This window comes from Symphodus melops (assembly GCF_947650265.1).
Source record: "Symphodus melops genome assembly, chromosome: 8".
Lineage (NCBI taxonomy): Eukaryota > Metazoa > Chordata > Actinopteri > Labriformes > Labridae > Symphodus > Symphodus melops.
The window spans coordinates 20360447-20383891 of record NC_136698.1 but is presented as its reverse complement, the minus strand read 5'-3'; the positions used below and the strand labels follow the sequence as shown (position 1 = coordinate 20383891).

Here is a 23445-nt window from a genome sequence, read left to right as displayed (position 1 = left end):
ATGAAATGGGCTTTGATGAAAGTTTTATTGGATGGTTTGAAGTACTGTACACATGTCCCACTTCTAGAGTGCGTGTTAATGGTCATTTGTCAGAAAGTTTTCCTCTAAAAAGAGGAACATGCCAAGGATGCTGCCTGTCACCAATACTATTCGCTATTAGCATAGAACCATTAGCGGAGTTAATTAGAAATGATCCATCAATTATTGGTATAACAGACAAAATTAGGACCCACAAGTTGTCATTATACGCGGACGATGTCATACTGTACATTAGAGATCCACTGACTTCTATACCAGAACTTCTGAAATGTTTGAAGGACTTCAGTATTGTCTCAGGGTATAAAGGTAAATGAGTCAAAATCAGAGGCTATGATGATAAAGGGGATCTGGCCGTCAGAATTGTCCAAGAGTGTTAAATTTAATTGGTCACCTAATGGTTTCCGATATCTAGGAATTATGATCACCCCAGATGCTTCTCAGCTGTACAATGCAAATTATGGGAAATTAATCGATCATATTCGAAAAGATTTAGAAAGATGGGGAATACTACCGCTGTCTTTTTTCAGGAGGATTGAAACCGTCAGGATGAATATTCTCCCAAGACTTTTATATCTGTTTTTGTCCCTACCTATTTGGATTCCAGCTACCATCTTTGGGAAGATACAAAAACTGATTTCTACTTTTATTTGGCAACAAAAGAAGCCCAGAATCAAATTTACACAGCTGACCAGTAGTAGAGCATGTGGTGGCCTTAACCTGCCAAATTTGAAACTATACTACTGGGCAGCACAACTACGTGGGGCGGGAGAGTGGCTAAAACAAAGTAAAGAAACAACATGGCTGACTTTGGAACAAAGTTCATGCCCTAAATTCTCACTGCAGGCTTTAATATTCTCCCCAAACGAGATATGGAAAAAATACAAAATCACTAATAAGCGATGGAAGTACAAGCCCTCGGTCCCGATGATAGTTATGGGGAACGTAAACTGTTTTACCAACAAGACAGACGAGCTGGCTGCTCTCGTGAGGAACAACCGGACATTTAGAGAGTGCAGTTTAATGTGCCTCACAGAAACCTGGCTGACTCAAAACACCCCGGACGCTAACGTGGATCTACCGGGCTTCACTACAGTGAGAGCGGACAGAGACATGAAACGCAGCGGCAAACGGAAAGGAGGAGGACTCGCGCTGTTTATTAACAACAGATGGTGCCACCATGGACATATTACTGTAAAGGAGGCAATGTGCATCAAAGACATCGAGCTGCTGGCGGTGGGTTTCCGTCCTTACTACATGCCGAGGGAGTTCTCTCACGCGATCGTGGTTTGTGTTTACATTCCACCCCGAAACTGCGTGTGACGTCATCCACTCTAACATCGCGAGATTACAAACGCTGCACCCGGATGCTTTCATTGCCATCTCAGGGGATTTTAACCATGTTACATTGAACTCCACACTACCGGACTTTCACCAGTTTGTAAGCTGTCCCACCAGGAAGAACAGGAAGGACGCCACCCCCCTACCACCTCTGGGTAAGTCCGATCACAACCTGGTCCTACTCAAGCCACAGTACAAGACTAAGATCCAGAGACAACCGGTAACAACACGCACCTTCAGAAAGTGGTCTCCTGAGGCAGAGGAGGCGCTCAGAGACTGTTTTGAGAACACTGACTGGAGTGCCCTGCAAGAGACCCATGGTGATGACATTGAGGGGGTCACACACTGCACAACTGACTACATGAACTTCTGTATGGACGTTGTGGTTCCCACTAAAACTGTGCGCTGCTTCCCGAACAACAAGCCCTGGATCACCAGCGATGTCAAGGAGATCCTCAACAGGAAGAAAAGGGCATTCAAGGAGGGAGACCAGGCAGAGCTGAAGCGTGTGCAGGGGGAACTCAAGGTCAGACTCCGAGAGGCAAAGGAGGAGTACAGAAGGAAGGTAGAACAGAAGCTGCAGCGGAACAACATGAGGGAGGTCTGGGAGGGCATGAAAACCATCACAGGCTGCAGGAAGAAAAATAACAACGCAGAAGACGGGGACCCTGAGAGAGCAAACCAGCTCAACTTGTTTTTTAACAGGTTTGACTGCCCCGTCGCTGCAGCCAGTGCCTGTCCCCCCAGCACCCCTCTACACACCCCCTCCCCCCCTCTCACTCCCCCCCTCTCACTCTCCCCAACACCTCCCCCCCTCTCACTCCCCCCAACACCTCCACCAGGACAAACACAACCCCCAAAGACAATCCATCCCCCCTCCCCCCCACCATCACCAGAGACCAGGTGACCAGGAGCTGAAGAGACTCCGCCCCAGGAAGGCAGCCGGCCCAGACAAGGTGTGTCCCAGGATGCTAAAGGCCTGCTCTGCTGAGCTGGGGGAGCCACTTCAGCATATCTTCAACATGAGCCTGCGGCTTGGGAAGGTTCCTGTACTCTGGAAGACCTCGTGCCTCACCCCGGTCCCCAAGAAGAAAAACCAGTGAGCCAGGCGACTTCAGACCAATCGCTCTGACATCCCACGTTATGAAGACCTTTGAACGGCTGCTGCTCCAACACCTCACACCCCAGGTCCAACACACACAGGATCCACTGCAGTTTGCATACCAGGCAAAGGTGGGCGTGGACGATGCCATCCTCTATCTCCTACACAGGGCTTACTCTCATCTGGACAAAGGGAGCAGCGTGATGAGAATCATGTTCTTTGATTTCTCAAGCGCCTTCGACACCATCCATCCCCTCCTACTGAGAGACAAGCTGACCGAGATGAGGGTGGACTCGTACCTGGTGAGGTGGATCACGGACTACCTCACAGAGAGACCACAGTACGTCAGACTGAAGGACTGCACATCTGACACTGTGGTCAGCAGCACCGGAGCACCACAGGGGACCGTGCTCTCCCCTGTCCTGTTCACCCTGTATACCTCTGACTTCCAGTATAACTCTGAGCTCTGCCACATGCAGAAATACTCGGACGACACTGCGATAGTTGCTTGTGTCAGGGATGGACAGGAGGAGGAGTACAGGAGCCTGATCGAGGACTTTGTGACATGGTGCAGTGACAACCATCTGCAGCTAAACACCTCCAAGACCAAGGAGATGGTGGTGGACTTCCAAAGGAACAAACCACATCTAGAACCTGTTTCCATCGGGGGGGGTCGACGTGGAGGTGGTCAGGACCTACGGGTATCTGGGGCTGCAGCTGGATGACAAGCTGGACTGGTCGCCTAACATGGACACTACCTGCAGGAAGGGACAGAGTCGTCTGTACTTCCTGAGAAGGCTGGGGTCCTTCAACATCTGCAAAAAGCTGCTGCAGATGTTCTACCAGTCTGTGGTGTCCAGCATCCTCTTCTACGCCGTGGTGTGCTGGGGAGGAAGCTGCAAGAAGAGGGACGCAGCACGCCTGGACAGACTGGTGAGGAGGGCCGGCTCTGTGGTGGGTACAGAGCTGGACTCACTGGTGACAGTGGCAGAGAGGAGGTCTCTGGACAAAATGCTCTCCATCATGGACAACACACAACACCCTCTGCACAGCACCTTCACCGGCCAGAGGAGCATGTTCAGTGACAGACTGCTGTCACAGTCGTGCTCCACGGACAGACTCAAGAACTCTTTTGTCCCCCTGGCCACCAGACTGTACAACACTTCACTGTCACGGCAGGGAAGAAGCGCACGGTGATCCCTGGACTCTTTTTTCACTTTTTTCTCACTCCTCATCTGCACTGCTGACCTCAGAGTCAGTCTCCAGTTGGACACTTTAATGCATATTGATAGTCACCTTATTGAGCACAGGTCACTTTAACGATAATCACTCTAATCATCTGGTTCCACCCTACTGTATTGTTATGCTACATCTGTAAGGGTTGACATGATCACCCTAACTAGGTCAAGTTTCACTCTATTGTCTTCAACACTTAATGCTTATCTGCTCCTCAATAGTTGGGTACTTAAATGGCAATCACCCGAATCATCCCTGGTCTCACCTCTTTGTTTAGGACACTTAATGCAAATCACTGCTCACTGTTTAACGACTGTTTAACGACTGTACTCACACCTCGGGCATAAACTCAAAGACCTCTGTACATACACTCAGCACACACAGCACACATGCTTCTCTCATGCAAACAGCGCACATGCTTCTCTCTCCTCACAGGTTAGGTACACCATGCTATATAAGTTTTAAATCTAATGCTAATGTCAACCGCACAGGTTAAACCTTTAGTCTTAGTCACATAGGGGCTGCTAAATCTTGTTTGGGGGATTATTGTATGGATTATTGAGAGGGGAGGGGGGACAGCGGGTGTGTATTGTATTGTAACCGATGTTTTGTACTGTAACCAATGTCTTGTGTCTTGTGTCCTGCCTGTCTGTATACTGCTACTGGATGCCCTGAATTTCCCTCGGGATCAATAAAGTATCTATCTATCTATCTCTATCTACCTTATTATTTCTAAATTTGACAAATCCAAAACGAATTTGTGTTGGAGACAACATGGTCAAATTGGAGACCACACACATATTTTCTGGGACTGCCCAAAACTCAAAACATTTTGGGAAGGAATCAGGGGGGAACTTTCTGACATATTTACATTGAGTGGAACCCGCTTGTCTTTGTCTTGGGAGTGCTCCCATGTAATTTGTTAAGTAAAGAAAAAATGTATCTGATAGTACGAATTTCTGTTGATACGTTCAGTTTGGATATATCTTGTAGAGAAAACTTTGCTGTGAGCAGACCGTGATCTATTTAGAGAAGACATGACCATATTGGGAGAGACACACGAGGTATCATGAAAGTATAATATTCTGCCTCAGTGACAGTATAAGATGAAGTGTTCCTCAAATATAGGAATGACATTCAAAGAGTAAAGGTCATGTGTTTCTGCATGCCATGTACAGAAGTATCTAAAGTGGGAAGGAATTTGTGGCATCTGTTGTACTGTATATAAGGGCTCTACCTCCAATCAATAAACGTCTATTTCTCAGCCTGCACAGAGTCTTAGTGTGTCTGTCAGAATAGAACCACGGCCGTGACATGCTGCATGAGTACAATCCAGTCTGTTGATAGATTCAGCTTTAGGGACAGTTATATTATTCAACCCATCAGTATCTCTTTAAAGTTCTTGTACTGGTGGCTAAAAAAATTATAACTGTATCCTGGTACAAACCTCTACCTCCCACAGTATGTCACTGGAAGGAAAGAATAGTGAAGGGGTTTACAATGGAAAAAATAACGGCAAAGCTAAATCTTACTATTGATTTGTTCGAAAAGAGGTGGAGCCCACTAATATCTTATTTGAACCTGACATTGTAGTGTATTCTGAACCTTGAATTGTGTATTATCAAGGTGTCTGTTTGCCGAGATGTTCATGGTTTGTTTTTGTCTGTTTCTGTTCTGTTTATCTAACACAAACAGTATGTACAGAAGGTGAAGCTTGATTTGTGAATAAAAACTCTTGTTAAAAAAAAAAAAAAAAAAATTATCAGTTTTTTTGTGTTGAGTATGATGATGAAATGAAGCTTAGCGAAAGTTCAGTAAGGAAGACTTTAAGTGATCCACAATCAGGTTTCTCAGTCACTCTTTTCACGCTGTCATTTTCAAGCTGTCAGTCTGGGCCGTCTGTGGGTTAATCAGTTGTTCTGTCACTGGACCTCATCTAACCAATGGCGCAGCGTTCCTCCTTCGTTTTCGGCCTATCATCGTTCAGCTCTCCTTTTTAAATATGATCCTTTTTCTTCCCTAGGTCTTTCAAGCTGGCTTCGTGCGCTCGTTACGGGTAATTTAATCCCATTTGATGCAAGATCAGTAGGTAACGTACCTTTCTGGGCACTGCAGTCTCATCGCGCATCAACCTCATACTCCGTGGCTATTTCCATGCAATCAACCCACTCAAGCAGCTAGCCGGCAAACAAGAACGCAGCAGCTTCTCACTGGTAGGAAGTCGTCCTCAACCTGCAGGTGTTCTTCAGGTGGGACGCAGCTCTCGTGTTTTCAAATCCGGATAATATTACTCATCCACCGGCTAATTCCTGGTAATTCAGATCGTAACGTCGATCATATGATGTTGTTCTGTTATCTCAAATCAGAATAAACACGCACTGCTCTTTGAAAAAATGCTAAAGTCATCCAGCATGGCTATTTCTTGTTTACAACGTTTCATGTAAATGGAATTCACGAACTACCGGAAATAGAGTATCGTCCTTTCAAAATAAAACCGGAAATGAACTTCAATCACTATAGTTCATTTAATTTCATATTAAAGCATAGAAAAAATATTAATCCCATGTAAAAATCTCGGTTCACTCATCATTTAAAGTAGTAAAAAAGCATTATTCAGGTCATTAATTTCAAATAGGTGAAGCAACTGCTGCAGCAATGTAAGGCTTGTCTCCACAATTGAGCCATTCAGGTTTCTGCAGTTACCTCCGTATGTCCTGAAATAACTGATACCATTAAAACTCAAAGATCTCGACAACTCATGGCAAGCCAATGCAAATACCTGGTGGTCGGAGGTTACTGAATTTCACAATTGCGAAAAAAAAAAAAAAAAAATCTAGTAATAATATCGTGGAAATTTAGGCTCTGTGTAAAATTACAACTACAGTGGCACGTAAGTATCAAGTGGTTTGTTGGCTTAAAAGTTTAACCAAAAAAGTCATTTTCCCTTGTGTCCAAAGGTTTAATATTCGTTATTTTCTTTCACAGTGAATTACAACAAAAGTTGTGGTTCCTATCTCCTCTCAAGGAGGGCATGAAAAAAAAAAAAAAAAAAAAAAAAAACAGCATCAAGTTACTCAGTTACATAAATCAAATTATTCTGAAATAATTAACGCAAGCTGTTTCTGCTTGCAACACAAGCAAACCGGTTTAGCAAATTCTAAATCAAGAATCGCATCTCAGAGCAAGCAATCTTGTCGGCAACTCATCTCAACACAAGCAATCTTCATGCTTGAAACGCATTTCACAGGCATATCTCTTTCGGCGGCAACTGATATTGACAGGGCATAGAGGACTCTGTTGGAAAAGATGTTCTAATCCATCGCACTATTCAAGCTATTTCATTCAGAATAGAAAACAAGCAATTCAGCATTTTCCTCTCCTGTGCGTCCAGAATCAACTTCTATCATCGAGCGCAAAGTTCTCTTAAACCTTGTCTAACCCAAATACCTGGTGGCAGTGGTCTTCAGAATTCTACCATTTGTTTGCTTTTGAAAACTTTGTTATTTCTTGTTTTAATCAAATATTCTGAATTTAGAATATTTTGTACTACTCACTTAAGTACAAGGAGGATCTTAAGTATCAAATGTTTAGTGGTTTAATTATTTCTAACCATGTTGTTTTTCTTTTTTCTGTCATAAAAGGTCTCATTTTGCTTATTAATCTTTGCAGTGAATCACTATAAGTTGGGTTTAATCTACGTCAAAGGAAAGCATGGCAGGCCCTTAAAACGAGCAGCAGCATCTAGTCCTCCGCAAATTCAATAGCGTTAACAAAGCATCAGTCACAGCCATATCGTTGGTAAATCATCATTATCAGCCATATCGTTGGCAAATCATCATCAGCCATATTGTTGGCAAATCATCATTATCAGCCATATCGTTGGCAAATCACCTTTCACAAGTATATCAAGTTTAGTCGCGTAGGGTGGCTGGGCGCACCCTTAGAGATAGGGTGAGGAGCTCGGTCCCATGGAGGAGCTTGGAGTAGAGCCGCTACTCCTTCACATCGAGAGGAGTCAGTTGAGGTGGTTCGGGCATCTGGTCCGAATGCCCCCTGGACGCCTCCCTAGGGAGGTGTTCCGGGCATGTCCCTCCGGGAGGAGGCCTCGGGGTAGACCCAGGACATGCTGGAGAGACTATGTCTCTGGGCTGGCTTGGGAATGCCTCGGGGTCCCACCGGAAGAGCTGGAGGAGGTTTCTGGGGTGAGGAAAGTCTTGGCGTCTCTGCTTAGACTGCTGACCCACGACCCGGCCCGGATAAGAGGCAGGAAATGGATGGATGTTTAGTGTTTTAACTATTTCTAACTTACTGTTGCGTTTTCTGTTTCTGTCATAAAAGGTTTAATTTTGCTGTTATTTGTCTTTGCAGTGATTCACTATAAGCTGGGGTTACATCTACGTTCAAGTAAGGCATGGCAATCCCTTAAACAAGCAGCAGCATCAAGTCCTTCGCAAATTTAATGCATCAGTCACAGCCTTATTGTTAACAAAGCATCAGTCACAGCGATAGTATTGGCAAAGCATCAGTCACAGCCATATAGTTGGCAACGCATCATTATCAGCCATATCGGTGGCAAATCTCCTTTCACAAGTATATTACGTGGTATAGCTTATTTAATGGGTATAGAGGTCTCCGTAGTAACATCTTTTACAAGCATAATCTCAATGCTTGGCTCACTGGTGTAATTCCTGTGTCAAGCATCTTTAAATGGGCATAGTGGATTCTGTTGGAAATCTCAATGCTAGATATTTTCATTGGCAAATCATCTTTATCAGATCAAATGTTGAGGGGCTTAACTATTTCTAACCCAGTGTTTTTCAACCAGTGCGCCAGTGAGACATTGTCAGGTGTGCCGTGGGAAATGGTCAAATTTCACCTAATTGGTCTAAAAAAGAAGTCGAGTGTCTGTGCTGTCAAGTGCCTGGCAGTTATCATGTAATACTCTTCCATATAAGTAGGTGGCAGCAGGTAGATAATTGCATTGTACTCCAAGACAAGAGAATTAGTGACGCATTGATGCGACAGGTGGCGGTAACAGTGACATTATGGCTAGCGAGAATATACGGTAACAGTGATGGAGAGGTTTTTGAAAAAGAAAAATGCTCACTCCGAACTGGACCCTGGACAAAATTCGGACCCAGATGAAGGCCCTAGTATAAGTGGAGGTCAAAAGAAAGCAAAGACTGTGAGCTCGAGCAAAGTTTGGAGGCAATACAGCGAAAGCTATCTTTCATTTGGATTTACTTACACCGGGGATGCAACGGCACAAACTCTGCTGTGCTTGGTGTGTGGTGAAAAGCTATCCAACAGTGCTATGGTCCCAAGTAAGCTTAAACGCCATCTCGAAAAGAAACACCCTTCACTTCAAAACAAGAATGTGGACTATTTTGTTCGCCTGCGTGAACACACGGAGAAACAGGCAACTTTCATGAGAAAAACCACAAAGGTAAATGAGAGAGCCCTTAAAGCGAGCTACCACGTTGCAGAACTTGTAGCTAAATCAAAAAAGTCCCACACTGTGGCAGAGACATTAATACTTCCCGCCTGCAAAGCCATTGTAAATGAGATGCTCGGACCTGAAAAGAAATAGCCAAAGTTCCTCTCTCAGATAACACAATATCCAGACGTATTGATGACATGTCTGCAGACATCGAAAGTGTGGTTTTGGAAAAGATCCGTATCAGTAAGAAATTTGCTTTGCAACTTGATGAGTCTACTGATATTAGTGGACATGCTCAACTCTTGGCCAATGTGCGTTTTGTGGATGGAGACGCAATCAGAGAAAACTTCTTCTTTTGCAAGGCATTGCCAGAAAGAACAACAGGAGAGGAAAATTTTCGGGTCACATCAGAATATCTTGAAAAAGGAGGACTTAAGTGGGAAAACTGCACGAGTGTCTGCACTGATGGAGCGGCAGCTATGGTTGGGCGCACCAAGATGTTAACACTGCTGCATTGTGTGAGATAATAGTTAAACATTTGAAAACTTTTGAGGAGAAGATGTCATTTTATTTCTCTTCAGCCTTCACTGAATGCCTTGACTGGGTTAGGCACCCTTATAGCTCAGCATCAGTTGTTGGAAAGGACATGACTTTACAGGAGCAGGAGGACCTAACTGAACTGAGACAAAATCGTGGTTTAAAGCTAAGCTTTGCAGATCTACCTTTGGATAGTTTTTGGTTGGCTACTGCCAAGGAGTTCCCTATTCTGGCAAACAAAGCAATTTTGACTTTGCTCCCATTTTCCACGACATATCTGTGTGAGGTGAGCTTTTCAAGCCTGACTGCTATACAAACTAAAAACAGAGAGAGACTGAGAGCTGTTGAGGAAGAGCTTCGTGTGTGTCTTTCTTCAATTTCTGCCAGGATATCAACTTTGTGTTCATCCAAACAAGCCCAGGTTTCACACTGAGTGAGTAGAAATATTTGTATTTGTGTTTATTTGATACCAATTCAAGACACTTTGACGAGAATTACTTTATATTGTTAATATGGGCTACATAGTTTCGTTTTTTTTAACATTATCGACTGGTGGTGTGCCTTGAGATTTTTTCAATGAAAAAAGTGTACCGTGGCTCAGAAAAGGTTGAAAAACACTGTTCTAACCAACCGTTGCGTTTTCTTTTTTCTGTCATAAAAGGTCTAATTTTGCTGTTATTTATCTTTGCAGTGAATCACTAGAAGCTGGGGCATCATCAGTCACAGCCATAACGTTGGCATCAGCATCAGTCACAGTCATAACGTTGGCATCAGCATCGGTCACAGCCATAACGTTGGCAACAGCATCAGTCACATTAGCATCAGTCACATCAGCATCAGTCACATCAGCATCAGTCACAGCCAAAACGTTGGCATCAGCATCAGTCACAGCCATAACGTTGGCATCAGCATCAGTCACATCAGTCACAGCCATAACGTTGGCAACAGCATCAGTCACAGCCATAACGTTGGCAACAGCATCAGTCACAGCCATAATGTTGGCATCAGCATCAGTCACAGCCAAAACGTTGGCATCAGCATCAGTCACAGCCATAACGTTGGCAACAGCATCAGTCACATCAGCATCAGTCACATCAGCATCACATTGGCATCAGCATCAGTAGTCACGGCCATAACATTGGCATCAGCATCATCAGTCACGGCCATAACGTTGGCATCAGCGTATCTCCTGATTGAATTAGCTATAAAATGTTATTTTGTTGGTTAAAATATAATTTGTGATGAGTCTTGAGTGTTTTCTAATGCATAGACTCAACTCATATTCAGAATTTATCCATTTAATATGATTTACAAGCTTACACGCTTTGAATTTAGCCGTTTAATATGAGTTATACCCTTACACACACTGTGTCAGGAAAAGGTCCCCACCCGTCAAACTGACAGACTGCAGTACCTGTGTATCCACTAGGGAACACACACATTCTGAAAAATTGACTTCCTGGGGACCATTTTTAAAAACAGAAGAAACTTCACAAGGCATATCAGCGGGGTGTTTTCTATTGATTGCAATGCTTGTACCTCTGGGGACCGGCCATCGGTCCCCACGGGAAAAAATGGTCCCCTGCGCGTGGGTGATATCTCAGGTCATGGACCCCGCCAGGATATAAATAAACTCACAACACACACACACACACACACACACACACACAAACACACACACATACACACACAGTTGAGCTGTTAAAACTTCCCAAACTTACACATTCAAACCTGAGGCATTCACATTCTCTTCACTAAAATTTTATATCAAGACTTTGATATATGTCCTCGATGACAGAGCCTTCGCCTGGCCTTAGTTGAGCTGTGACATGACACCAGGGAGTCCCCCATGAATCATTATCTGTGCGTGTGAGAGAGAGAGCAAAGCCTGTGCAAATGCAGCACTGATGTCTATTTTTTTTTCATTCCTGATGCAGTCCAGTGGTCAAGTTGTTGTGAAAAATAAAGTCTATAGTGTAGTATGCTCCTGATGCGAGTTCACAGCGCACGTCCACTGAACGTAGTCCACGCACGCTGTCCTAAACACAGCTACACTAAAAACAGCTACTTTATTCTCTAAATTAGAGCCCTTTAGTGGTGAGGAACATACAGAAAATTAATGTGCTTATTCTACAGCCCTTATCGGACAAGGTGAAGTGTTAATTTACAAAAAAAAAAAAAAGATTTAACCTGCAATATGCTATTTAATCCGAAGCTCAAATCCCGGTGTGCAATGTCGTCTCTAGGAATTGAAGTTTCCTCACTTGTGACATCGGTGAGGAATAGTGAGCTGTCCACCACAGTTAAGTCCAAGGGAGGTTTGGTGCGGTACGGGCGTCATGTCTCCTTTGGCGTCCGTCGTTCCACTCACTCCTCTTCAAGTCTATGCAGTCCTTGATGACAGAGCCTTCGCCTGGCGGAGCGTTGGGTGGCGGTGTCCTCCAGCTGGGCTGGGTTGGATTTAACACACACACACACACACACACACACACACACACACACACACACACACACACACACACACACACACACACACACACACACACACACACACACACACACACACACACACACACACACACACACACACACACACACACACACACACACACACACACACACACACACACACACACACACACACACACACCAATGACATGCTGGTGTCTTATGGGATCCACCCTTTCTGTGGATCCTACAGCCCTAATTTTAACTTCTAAAATCATGAAAAATTTAAGACAACACAAAAAACACTTGAAACACTGAAAACCCACAAAAAAATTTCAAACCTGAATTTTTATCTTCCTGGGGACCAAACCTGAATTCTGGTTGCTCTTGGGGACCGCTACTGCTCTGCCTATTTGCATGCAATTACAGCATTATTAAGACAGTTCACAGCTCCTGATGAACATCTACAGTGACTCTGGTTATCCAGACTGTCACACTGACAGATCAGGTTTACAATCCAAAGAATTAATGATGCCAATATATGAGTTGATAAGAGAGTTGATAAAGATTTCCAATATTATTACTTTACAGTCATGTTGGTTCAACATGATCTCTCCCCAATACACAATACAAATTCTTTTAGAATTAAATCATGCGGCGTCTTACAACACAATCCAACATTTGTACTGCTTTCACAGTTGTCAACGTTTGAGCAAGATGAATTAGGGGTTGATTAGAGATGTGTTGTCAATAAAGTTGTTTTTAATTTATTTATTTATTTATTTTTTTTGTGTCTCAATAACAAATAACACTATGGAAAAGGCCCTACAATCCAGTCAAGAGTTGCATCCTGTGTAGTGATGTATTCAGCCATTGATTTGGTATCTGTCACACATTAAATGGAAACCTTTAAAAAAGTGCATATGAAAATTTACTGAAAAGTCGAAATTTGACTGAAAAGTGTGAGCATTTTTTTTTTAAAGGTTTCCATTTAATGTATGACAGAGACACCAAATCAATGGCAGAATACATCACTACACAGGATTCAACTGTTGACTGGATTGCAGACTTACATCCTGTGTAATGATGTATTCTGCCTTTGACATTAAATGGAAAACTTAAAAAAAAAATAATTAAAAAGCGCTCGTACTTTTTAGTCAAATATTTGTGTAACCTTTGAACATTGAGCAATATGATTTTCAAACATTTTTTAGCTCACCAAATTTTGTTTAGTTGTAGTAATGCCACACTAACATGGTGTGATGAATTAAAACATCATTTTAAACCAAGCTTTTGAACTACCACATTTTTGTAGTTTTATATGACTATAAAAAATTTGTGGAATATTCAAATCTCGAAAACCCCAAAACTCGCAGAAACAACAGGAAACTGTTCAAAACAAAAGCCTGACTGAATCTTTAGTATCGTTTTGCACTTTCACACTGAGCTACTGTGATTTGATTTTTAACATAATACTTAACAGCCCTCCAGGTTATTGTCTTCAGCTCAGTGATGTCTCGATGCAATCCAAACAGTCTGCTTTACCAGGAACTTTCCCCGAGTCTATGAACACCTTTAGTGTTTTTTCCACTGCACAAACTTCTACAGGTGTCCACATCCTCTTCTTTGAGGTTTCTATGACAGGAAGACAGAAAAAAGACAATTACATCTATAGACCCCATTGCTAGTCTCACTCAAACTCATTCAACAGATTCACATTGTCTTAACGTAAGATTTCAATGACCAACCAGCTTTAATAGTTGATCAGATGTGTAATTACATCAAGCAATGTCCTGAAAGCTGATATTTTGATAGAAACTAAAATGGACTACATCACCAGTTTTACTGACTGATGTGGTACTAAACCAGTTACGCATTTGTTTTGGTGTTTTTCTACAAATGCACCAATTAAAGTTACTATTCAAAGTAATAAGCATACGGCAGCGACATCTGTTTAAACTGGGCCAAGTATTGAAGATCATTTTAGCTCGTTTATCTTGTTTTCCATGTACAATCTTTCATTTCTTTCTTTGCTTTTACATAAACGCATCATACAGGATAAGAAATGTACCAACTACAACTTGTTTTAATAATGCTAATAATAAAAATATCTGCTAAGTGGTTCTGTATTGAAAAAGGTAATAGGCAAACAGTCCAGCTTGTGTCATACCTGTAGCAGAAGATTCATCTTGCTGTGCTTTGTCATCTATTTGGGGTCCTAAGAAAAGAATAAAGAAGAATAAACCGACCTAAGAAATAAGGGTCAGCTTAAAGCAGGTTTTCTGTGTCAGGCAGCAGCTCTACCATCCAGCTGAAAGTATCCCATCAGTAATAACCCAGGTTATGAACTCCATTCACAGATTTCTGATCAATTGCCTCATTAAAAACGTTATTTAGCAAATTTTGGAATACTAACACATGATTATATTAATTGTTCTGCTTTTGTAAAATAAAGTTACAAACAAGTAGCAAAATGTCAGTTAGTGTATAAAATACCTTCTTCATGATCATCAGTGATGGATGTCAAAGTCTGTATCTTTGGTGCAGAAGGGCCTGCTGAAAATAATGCAGAAAGGCAGCACTGTTATTTTGTGAATGTTAACTTAGTGCTGTGTCGTATACTGGTGTCCACGTTATATCGTCGGCCCACTTCATGACAGTATGGATTTTCAGGACAGCGGTATACCGTCATTTCTCATATTATTCAACTTCCGGGCGTAGGGTATTTAGCTCCCGTTGCTCTTTTCGCACCGCCTGTTATACAGTTGTGTGGCCGGGTTTTCCATCAACTGCATACCTTCCTTACATCGCGTCATTAACAAGATATGTGTTAGATGTTCGTTCGTCCGTCGTCTCTCTTCACTGGGGCGCTTGACTCTTGAGTAAGTAACAGCAATAAGTCTCTGTGATTCAAACACCAAAACTTTATTAATATCACTGTTGTCCCTGCACAGACGTGAACGTGAAAACGCAGTATTTATTCAGCTCTCTCTGTCACAGCAGCTAGCTTCACAGCTAATAGCTGACTGTCTGTCACAAACGGATGAAAGAACTCGACTATAAGGTTCAAATCTGTCAGATTCTTGTTTACTGAGTGACACACAGCCCCTCCCTTTGCAGAGTGACAGACTGACAGCAGGAGAGGAGGACTCTGAACACCTTAAAAGGTGTAACATGAATATGATTTATTTTATTGTAATAAATTAATATAAACCCCAAAAAATCTTATTATGGATAGTGATGGGCAGGGAGAGCGATTAGATTAATTACCAAACTACTGGTTTAACCAAATCATGAAAAAAATAATGTCATAATGTTAAAAAATACCGTGATACAATTTTTTTTTTTGGCATACCATCCAGCACTATGTTAACTTTTCCTAAAGTTTATCAAGTTATGATATTTAAAAAGCTTGAGTGTGAAATACCTTTCTCAAAATCATCCTCGTCTAGCTGGACACACTGCTGCCTTCTTGGTGTAGTCTGTTAAAATAACAAACAATAACTCAATCCTTGTCTTTTTTTTATTTTTCAGTGTACATTAACGAGAAAGAATGACATGTGTAGTTGGTTAGTAGGTTACCTAATGGTGTGGCATCTTCCCCAGAGTCACTGGGAGGCATTTCTCTTTTTCCTCTTGAAGATCCTTTAACAAATCAGGCATTATGAAGTTACCAATAATGCTGTCTTAATGTTCTTTAACCACATGCATCTCCCTCCTTGCCCCTCCACAAAGAAAGACATACAGCACCATGTACTGTTCAGGGCACTTGCCCAGAAGAAAGACTTAAATGCAAAAATCACCTGTCGAGTGACTGCTGAAAGATGAGTCCTTGTCTATCTCCACGTCTGAGACCTCACTGTCCACCGCTTCCAGGACTTTTTCTGAAAAACAGGGTTCAAAAGTGTGAAAAAACAAACATCTCCTCTAAGAGAAATATGAATGTAAACTGAATAAATGTCTTTACCGTTTGGATTAATTTGGATTTGGTCAAGGCTCATTCCCTTGAAGTCTGATAGGTGTCCTTGTTCAAGCGCGCACAGGACTTTGCTGACTTTAGCCAACTCCAGAGTTCCTTCAGGTAGTCGATAATACTGTCTATGAACCCGAATGTCATGGCCAAGAAAATTTGCAAGCACATCCATCTCATGATCCTTCAGGTTCAGGACCGTGGACAGTGTGGAGATTTGCTTCCTCAGCTTGGTCGAGGAAAGAGTTTCAGGATGTTTGGCTCCACATTCCTTTGCAATCTGTCTGTCAATCTGAACCTCATTATTATGTGCACGATTTCCTTTGTTTCTTAACAAGTCCAAATGCAATTTCCGTTCTTTTGAGTTCACCTGAAACATTTTTGCTTGTGCCACAGCTGGTTCATTGCTGTGTTTGTGCATCAAGTGTCGTGCCATTTTATGGCAGTGCACAGGACAGTACAGACAATAGTGCTTTTTATTGTAAACTCGAGCACCATCTTTCCTTTTCTGTAGCTTCAAAACAGACACATTTCCAGAGCTTGTTTCACTTGAGAGTCCACTCTCTGCTCTCCCATCATCCTTAGCAGATAACCTGCTGGACACAGTCTTTCTGCAGTAAGTCCTCTTTTACGTCTTTTTTCTCTTCAGTTTCAGCGGTGAAATCTCAATTCTAAGATCATCTGATCCGTCTGAACTGCTTTCCTTTGCTGAGTCTTTTGATGGATGGTATTCATCCCCACTAGTCTCAATGCAGCTTAAAGAGGTGTCCGAGTTAGCAGGCGCCCCAGAGTTAGGGTTAGTGTGAATTAATTCTTCAGTGAGCTGAAAATATAAATACAATACATGCTAAATTTTGTACCAAAACAATAACCAGTCATAAAACGTCTATGAGTCCACTGCCAAACTTGACAGTCAAACTTTGAGTCAGTGTTAAGTATTACCGTCAGAGTATCAACAGCAAAGAGGTTAAATAGAGGATAATACAAAATATTCAGTATGTAAACTTACAAATATGGAGTCAGTTCTTTCCAGTGTTGGAAGTTCTGGGTCAGCACTGAGAGCAGAGCTCGAGCTTTCAGGAGTGAATATCTCTGTACTGTTACCACTGTTGAAGCTTGTTTCCTTTGTTGGAAAAATAGTAAATACAAACCACAGTCAAAATTGGCCACCATAATACACAGAAAGGTGATATAACACAATTAGATCCTTTGATTAACATACTGTTCTAACTTTAAAAGCAAGAAGTTTTCATCAAGTTAGCGTCAAATTAAATGTCAGGGGCTGCAGTCGGCCAGACCCAGTTCAATGGCAGTCTGAGGGCCTGGCTGTACTTAGGATGTAAACAAAGCAGACTTCTGATTAGTTTATAAGAATCAATAAAACTGACAGCGCAGCATTTTTAAGACAATGTGTTCAAGGCCCCTTCACACAACTAAGGCATAAGTGTCTCTATTCATATAAATGCAGCTGCACATCCACTGTGCTACAATATGTTGTATGTTCTAATTTCCTGGTGGGTTGCTGCTGATTTATAACAATAACTGTTGAATACTTACCAAACTGTTGAAAGGTGCTAGATGTTCAGGAGAAGGTTCTGATGCAGCCTGCTCCTCTGCCTCCTCCTCTTCATGAGGCTTCATCACGAAGGGCTAAAGAGGTAGAGCACACAGAAGTTACTGCTACAGTTTCTGATGTTGTGTTACACGCGGTAAGAAGAACATCTGCTTGCTGTCTGTACACACACAGTGAGATAGCATCATGGTGGAATGGTTTGGTGCTGATACAGTGAACTAGGGCTGAACATTAGGATGTGGTGCAGAGATCGAGATGACAGAGTCACTGCCACGGTAAAAACCACTGACTTAGATAGTTACACATTTGATTCAAATTCCAATTCTGCAACCTAAATCAAGGAAATCCTGATACTCTATTGATTCATTTCTTAAACACATGGTAGGTTGGTGCAGTACTTGTGTATATCATGCGCGGGGTTGGGAGGATTTCTATAAAGATGTATTCTGATACAGTTACTAGTTAAAAAATTTAATCAGTAATGTAGTCCAAGTACCATAATATTAAAGTAATGTAACTTGATTACTTTCAATTACTTTGGATTTTTCCAATACAGAATAAGCTAATAAAATCAAAAGAAACTAAATATCAATAAAATGACTAATGTTTGTGTATTCTGTAAGACAGCTGAACAATGTGAGCTTGTAAAAGAAATTGAGAAAACCAAGTTTAGGCAGTAGTTTATAGTCCTACAATGAAAATGTTCAAGTCTTGACCACATTGTTCAGTCTATTAAGCAAAAAGTAAACTGCTTCTTTTACATGGCAGACACAATATGCTCCGTTTTAGTTCACAGTATGGATTAAGAGCTCCCATAATGCCGTTTTAAACACACAGTGTTCACCTGCCACATTTTCAACAAAAAATGCCAAACAAATGAAAGATAATGAACATCATGATGTAAATTCAGAAAGTGGGCCTTTTCCCAAAGAAGCTACAAGGCAGCAATGGTAGTAATGTATGGCGTGGTTAGCATTGCTTTCCCGGGTTTGTATTTGACACGCACACGATACATAAATGTAAATGTTTAAGTACGTGAGAGAAACTTTGCCAGTGGTGGGTGTGTGTTGTGGGATTTTCACATTGATGTGAATGCATAGACACCAACTTTAATTACAGGCAAATCAGCGCTATTATTTAACAAAACAATCCCTCCCAACCCCACACACCATATCAGCATCACAGGTCAAAATCACAGGTTTTAAATGAAAAAAATATATATCATAAAATGCATTAAAATTCTAATCCTGCAAAATAATCCCAAATTTACTAAATGTCATGGTCATCTGATGTTTTTTTTCTGTAACTGTAGCAGAATACAGTTACCTTTTTTATTGTATCATAATCACATAACGTTGTTACATGTATTCCGTTACTCCCCGAGCCCGATCATGCATTATGTATGTGGAGTGGACTTCGTTGAGCTTACCGAGCTGTTGGAGGCTGGCACTAACTCGGATGTCTTATCCTGTGGTGACGTACAGTCCCTTTCTTGGTATGGCAGTCCTGAGGACTAATATATAGACACCTGCATGACCTAAAAAAATAACACACAACTAAAACATATTGTGTAAGAGGCCCTCTGAAATAAGTTAGAGTCATTATACAATATCAAGCTTTCAAATGTTTGCATGAACAATTTTCCCCTATGTCTACTATCTACCACAGATATGTGCATGAGGAATTATACAATTATGCAATTTCTACCTTAATATAAATGACCTAAAAAAAATGCAGGGCTAGAGATATTCTAAATTTTCTTTTCTGGCAACAACTGAGTACAGTTTGCTTGCGTTCTTACCTTCATGCGACATCAATATTATATCAGATGTGAATAACAAAGACCAATCATCTTTACCTCGGTTTGGTGATCCACATACTCCATGTACTTGGTTAAGCATTTATCATGATCCCTCAAACGCTGTAAGCGTGCAGAAAACCTGGATAGAGTACTCTGTCTGCAGGACATAAAAACAACAAGAAAACAGTCAGGGAGTGCAGGTACATTTTTACTGGAGTTATGTCACTGGTCTGATGCAGCTGACAAGCTGCTTTGTTTACATCACATGCACATTAACTTGCACATTAACACAGCAGACTGAGGGTATCTGCTGTTAGCTACACACACAGACTGTATATAGAAAAAAAAGATATATATATATATATATATATATATATATATATATATATATATATATACTGTATATACTGTGTTGGCTTGTTTCGTGCAGGTAACAAGCCGTCTGGGCTGCTGTCAAAACAGACTGCGTGGAAGGCAGTAAATCTTGCGAACTGGATCCTTTTATTTCTTTACAGACAAGGTGAAAAGTATGGCACGAGACCAGAAGGTGACATAAACACAAAACACCTTCGTCTCCTATATTTCCCATAAACCATTGTGCTTAAAGGAGCATGAGCATGCTCATGCACATGGCTAGACTGTATGTAAACGGCCAAAATACACCTGATGCGTTTCCGGTGCTGTTCCGTTGTCTAACTTGGTTTCAATTAAAGTCAATATGTGAACTCACACTGGATCCGCTCCGTCACGGTCAGAACACCGTGGCGCGTCAGCAGTTTCACACAGCACACTATCAATAAATATTATCCATATCCTTACTGAAGAGTGAAAATAATTTGTTGTCCATGGTGCTACTGCCAGTTTCAATTGAATAATTTAGGTGCCAGAGCTTAGCTCCAGACTCCCACTTTAACCCCTGGAAATGTCAGCGCAAAAATCTAATTTATCAGAAAATTTTACAAACATTGTCTAATGAGAAGCTAACATGTGTTGACTTTCTAGCTACTATAGAAATGAGTGAGGTCTTAGCAGCTAACGCGCTAGCCACAATGCTAATCGTTATTTCTAGCTAATATAAAAACTAGCTAGCTCTTAGCAGCTAACACGCTAGCCAAAATGCTCATTATTATTAATAATTTATGTGACAAAAACTGTAAACTTACTTAGTTTTCCCGTGTGTTAATGTTTCCTCTGTTTGCTGTGTCCAACCGTCTCTCTCCAACCTGACTGACCTCCTCACTTTCCGTTACGTTGTCTGAGTCGGGGAGGGGCATAGGTCAGATGGGGACTGCGCATGTCAGGAAGTGTGTCCGACCCCCCTGTCATTGCATCATTAAAACAAACTAGAAATAAAATATTTCAGATAATTATCCTACAATATAACTTAATTAAGCTGTGCTGATGTCATCATCCTGTTTAGAAAATAAAATTATGATCCTGTCTGTTTTAGAAACCCACAATGTCACTCTGAGTGGGAGATGGGCATAGTTTATCATAGTCCAAGTTTATCATATTTACTGTGTCGAACATAGACTGTAAAAATAATGGACGGGACAAGGTCCCCTGTGGAGTGAAGCTTTTATTTTTAGAGCTCCCGCTACTGACTGGCTGCAGTATAGGTCATAAACCCCGCCTCCTCAATGATAACAGACGGGATGTGGGACAAATTGTTAAGTTAAAATACTCGTCACATATTTTTTTTCCAGACGTAAACTCTGCTGTGATCATTAGATATTATCACCCTACATGGTGTTCAAGTGCTCATTTTTCTGTGAAGTTTGTTTTAAATAAGTTATTTGAGGTTAAAAAACGGGATATTACGTCATACATGGCGATGATTGACAGCCGCGGATCTTGCAAGCGCTCTTGGTAAATAAGCAGTTACGTCGTGAAGTGAAGCTTTCTGTTCAGTTTTTTCGTCTTTTTTGAGCTGGTGAAAGCTGTTTTTTCTGCAGAAACTAATGTCACGGACCTGTGGACTCTAACGCATCTTTGCAGTTTTTACGGTAAGTAATAAAGTTTGATTTATGTGTCATTGCTTAAAGTGTTATGAGTGAGCTAACATATTAGCAGTCTAAGCTAGTTTACTTGTCAGGCATGATTTATCTTTTTATTTTACTTTTTAACATGAGCAAACCTAATAACTGACATGTTGTGTTTCTTGATATTGTTATATCGTTTTTGTGAGTGGAATTGTATTTACAACTGAAGTGTATTTTACATGCGACATACTGTAATATGAATAAGTATGTGAAGTGTAAGTATGCTGCTGTAATATGTGAGCTGTTGGTGAAACAAATGGTGTTCTTCAGGTTAGAGATTTGTTAACAAAGACAAGACAATGAAGGGGTCTATTTGGGGTCATTCCTTAAGACTGTGAAAGATAAACAATTTAGTATTGAAATGAGAACAGAGACTTAGGATACATTGGGGGAGAAGTTAACCTCATGGTGACCTGTGTAACCTTTGAAGTCATATGTCCTGAGGAACCACAGGGGGTGTAGGACTGTAGGAGATGCACACCTGAATGATCAAAGCCTAAATGAAGTCGTAAATGTCCTGATGTTGTTGACCAATGCTGCATAAATACTAGGGTCTTTTCTTTGTTCGAGAGGGATCACAATTGGTGACTCTCCCAGGTAACATGGCTAACCTGGACTGATGCTGTTTTTGTAAATACATTTCTTACATTACAAGCAAGTCAGTGTCAGTGGATATTTCTTCATCATCTACACATCATCGTCAAGGAGGGGACTTGAGAAACTACACAACCAAAACATTGTAATTAAAATCAGCTCATCAATGCCGTTCATTGACTGTACAGTTATGTTTCAGTAATCTGGCCTGTATAATTACTGATGTGTACATGTTTACAGTCTGTGTAAAGAGTGTGTTATACAGACATTAACACGTCACCATGCAGCCTGATATTTATAATACTGTAGAATGAGGTAGAATATTTCTCTAGATATCAGGATAAAACTAAAGTAAGCTCTGATTTATTATAACTTCTGTCTGATTTAAGAGACTAACAGAAACGTGAACACAATCAGCGGTAGTGTAATATAATATTAACCGAGCATCATGCTGCTTAAACCTGCCAAATATTCAGCATGAGCTTACACACACACATTACCAATCCAATAATCACAAGTTGATCGTGTTGTACATTTAATGACGCTTATTAATAAATTGTGTTATAACTTGACAAAACCTGACACAGACTACAAAAACAGGCTGCTTGTTATGGTGGTTAGGAGACAGACAGGCTCAATAAAAGAAGGCATAAAGATCACGTTTCTCCCAAAATTATGTATTCATGTTTTTTATTTTGCATCTATAATCATTAATGAAGATTTTATGTCTTTTTAATAGGTATTTCCCTGTTTTCACCAACATATTATACATTAAACTGAGGATTTTCCCTCTCTCTCTCTCTCTCTCTCTCAGCTCGTCCTCTCTGGTGTGCTCCCCCCTCCAAAGCCTGCTGCTGCTCTGTAAGACGGGACAGATTGGAGGACCTGACCACTGCTTCTCTTACCAGCGCGTTTGGTCTGATCTTACACAGCGGTCTGATGCGAAACAGTGGCCCGAGTGTCGAGCCTGAGCCACAGAGGACACAGCTCGCATCTCCTGAGCAATGTTTGACAATTCATTCAAAAGATGAACGGAAGAAAAGAGAGGCCGTTTAATACCGAGGTTTTTCTTATAAGCCACATTTTCTTTTTGTTATATTTAGATTAATCTGCCATAACTTTAAAATACTGTGCATTCATTTGCCTCTTTCAAACCTGTATAACCCACAAAACATTACATACTACCTCCATCTAACTGAACAATCAAGTGAAAGAAAGTAGCTTAAAATGCCACACTATGTTTTTAAGCACAATCTGTATTTGTTAAAGTTACAAGACTAGTGTTACATTTCATGTGATTGAATAAAATATAATAATGTAATTGC

At 41.2% G+C, this 23445-nt stretch overlaps 1 protein-coding gene across 1 annotated transcript; it reads right to left on the bottom strand.

Moving 5' to 3' along the window:
* Positions 1-16738: 16738 nt before the first annotated feature.
* On the bottom strand, positions 16739-19803 carry LOC306828594 (uncharacterized protein; the record flags this gene model as incomplete). The annotated part of the gene is made up of 5 exons (XM_079351116.1): positions 19542-19803; positions 19113-19196; positions 17668-17760; positions 17120-17233; positions 16739-16933 (listed from the first exon to the last, which is right to left on the bottom strand). Exons 1-5 carry the CDS (start codon positions 19650-19652, stop codon positions 16739-16741), a joined length of 597 nt encoding a protein of 198 aa, XP_079207242.1. The 5' UTR covers positions 19653-19803.
* Positions 19804-23445: the final 3642 nt, after the last annotated feature.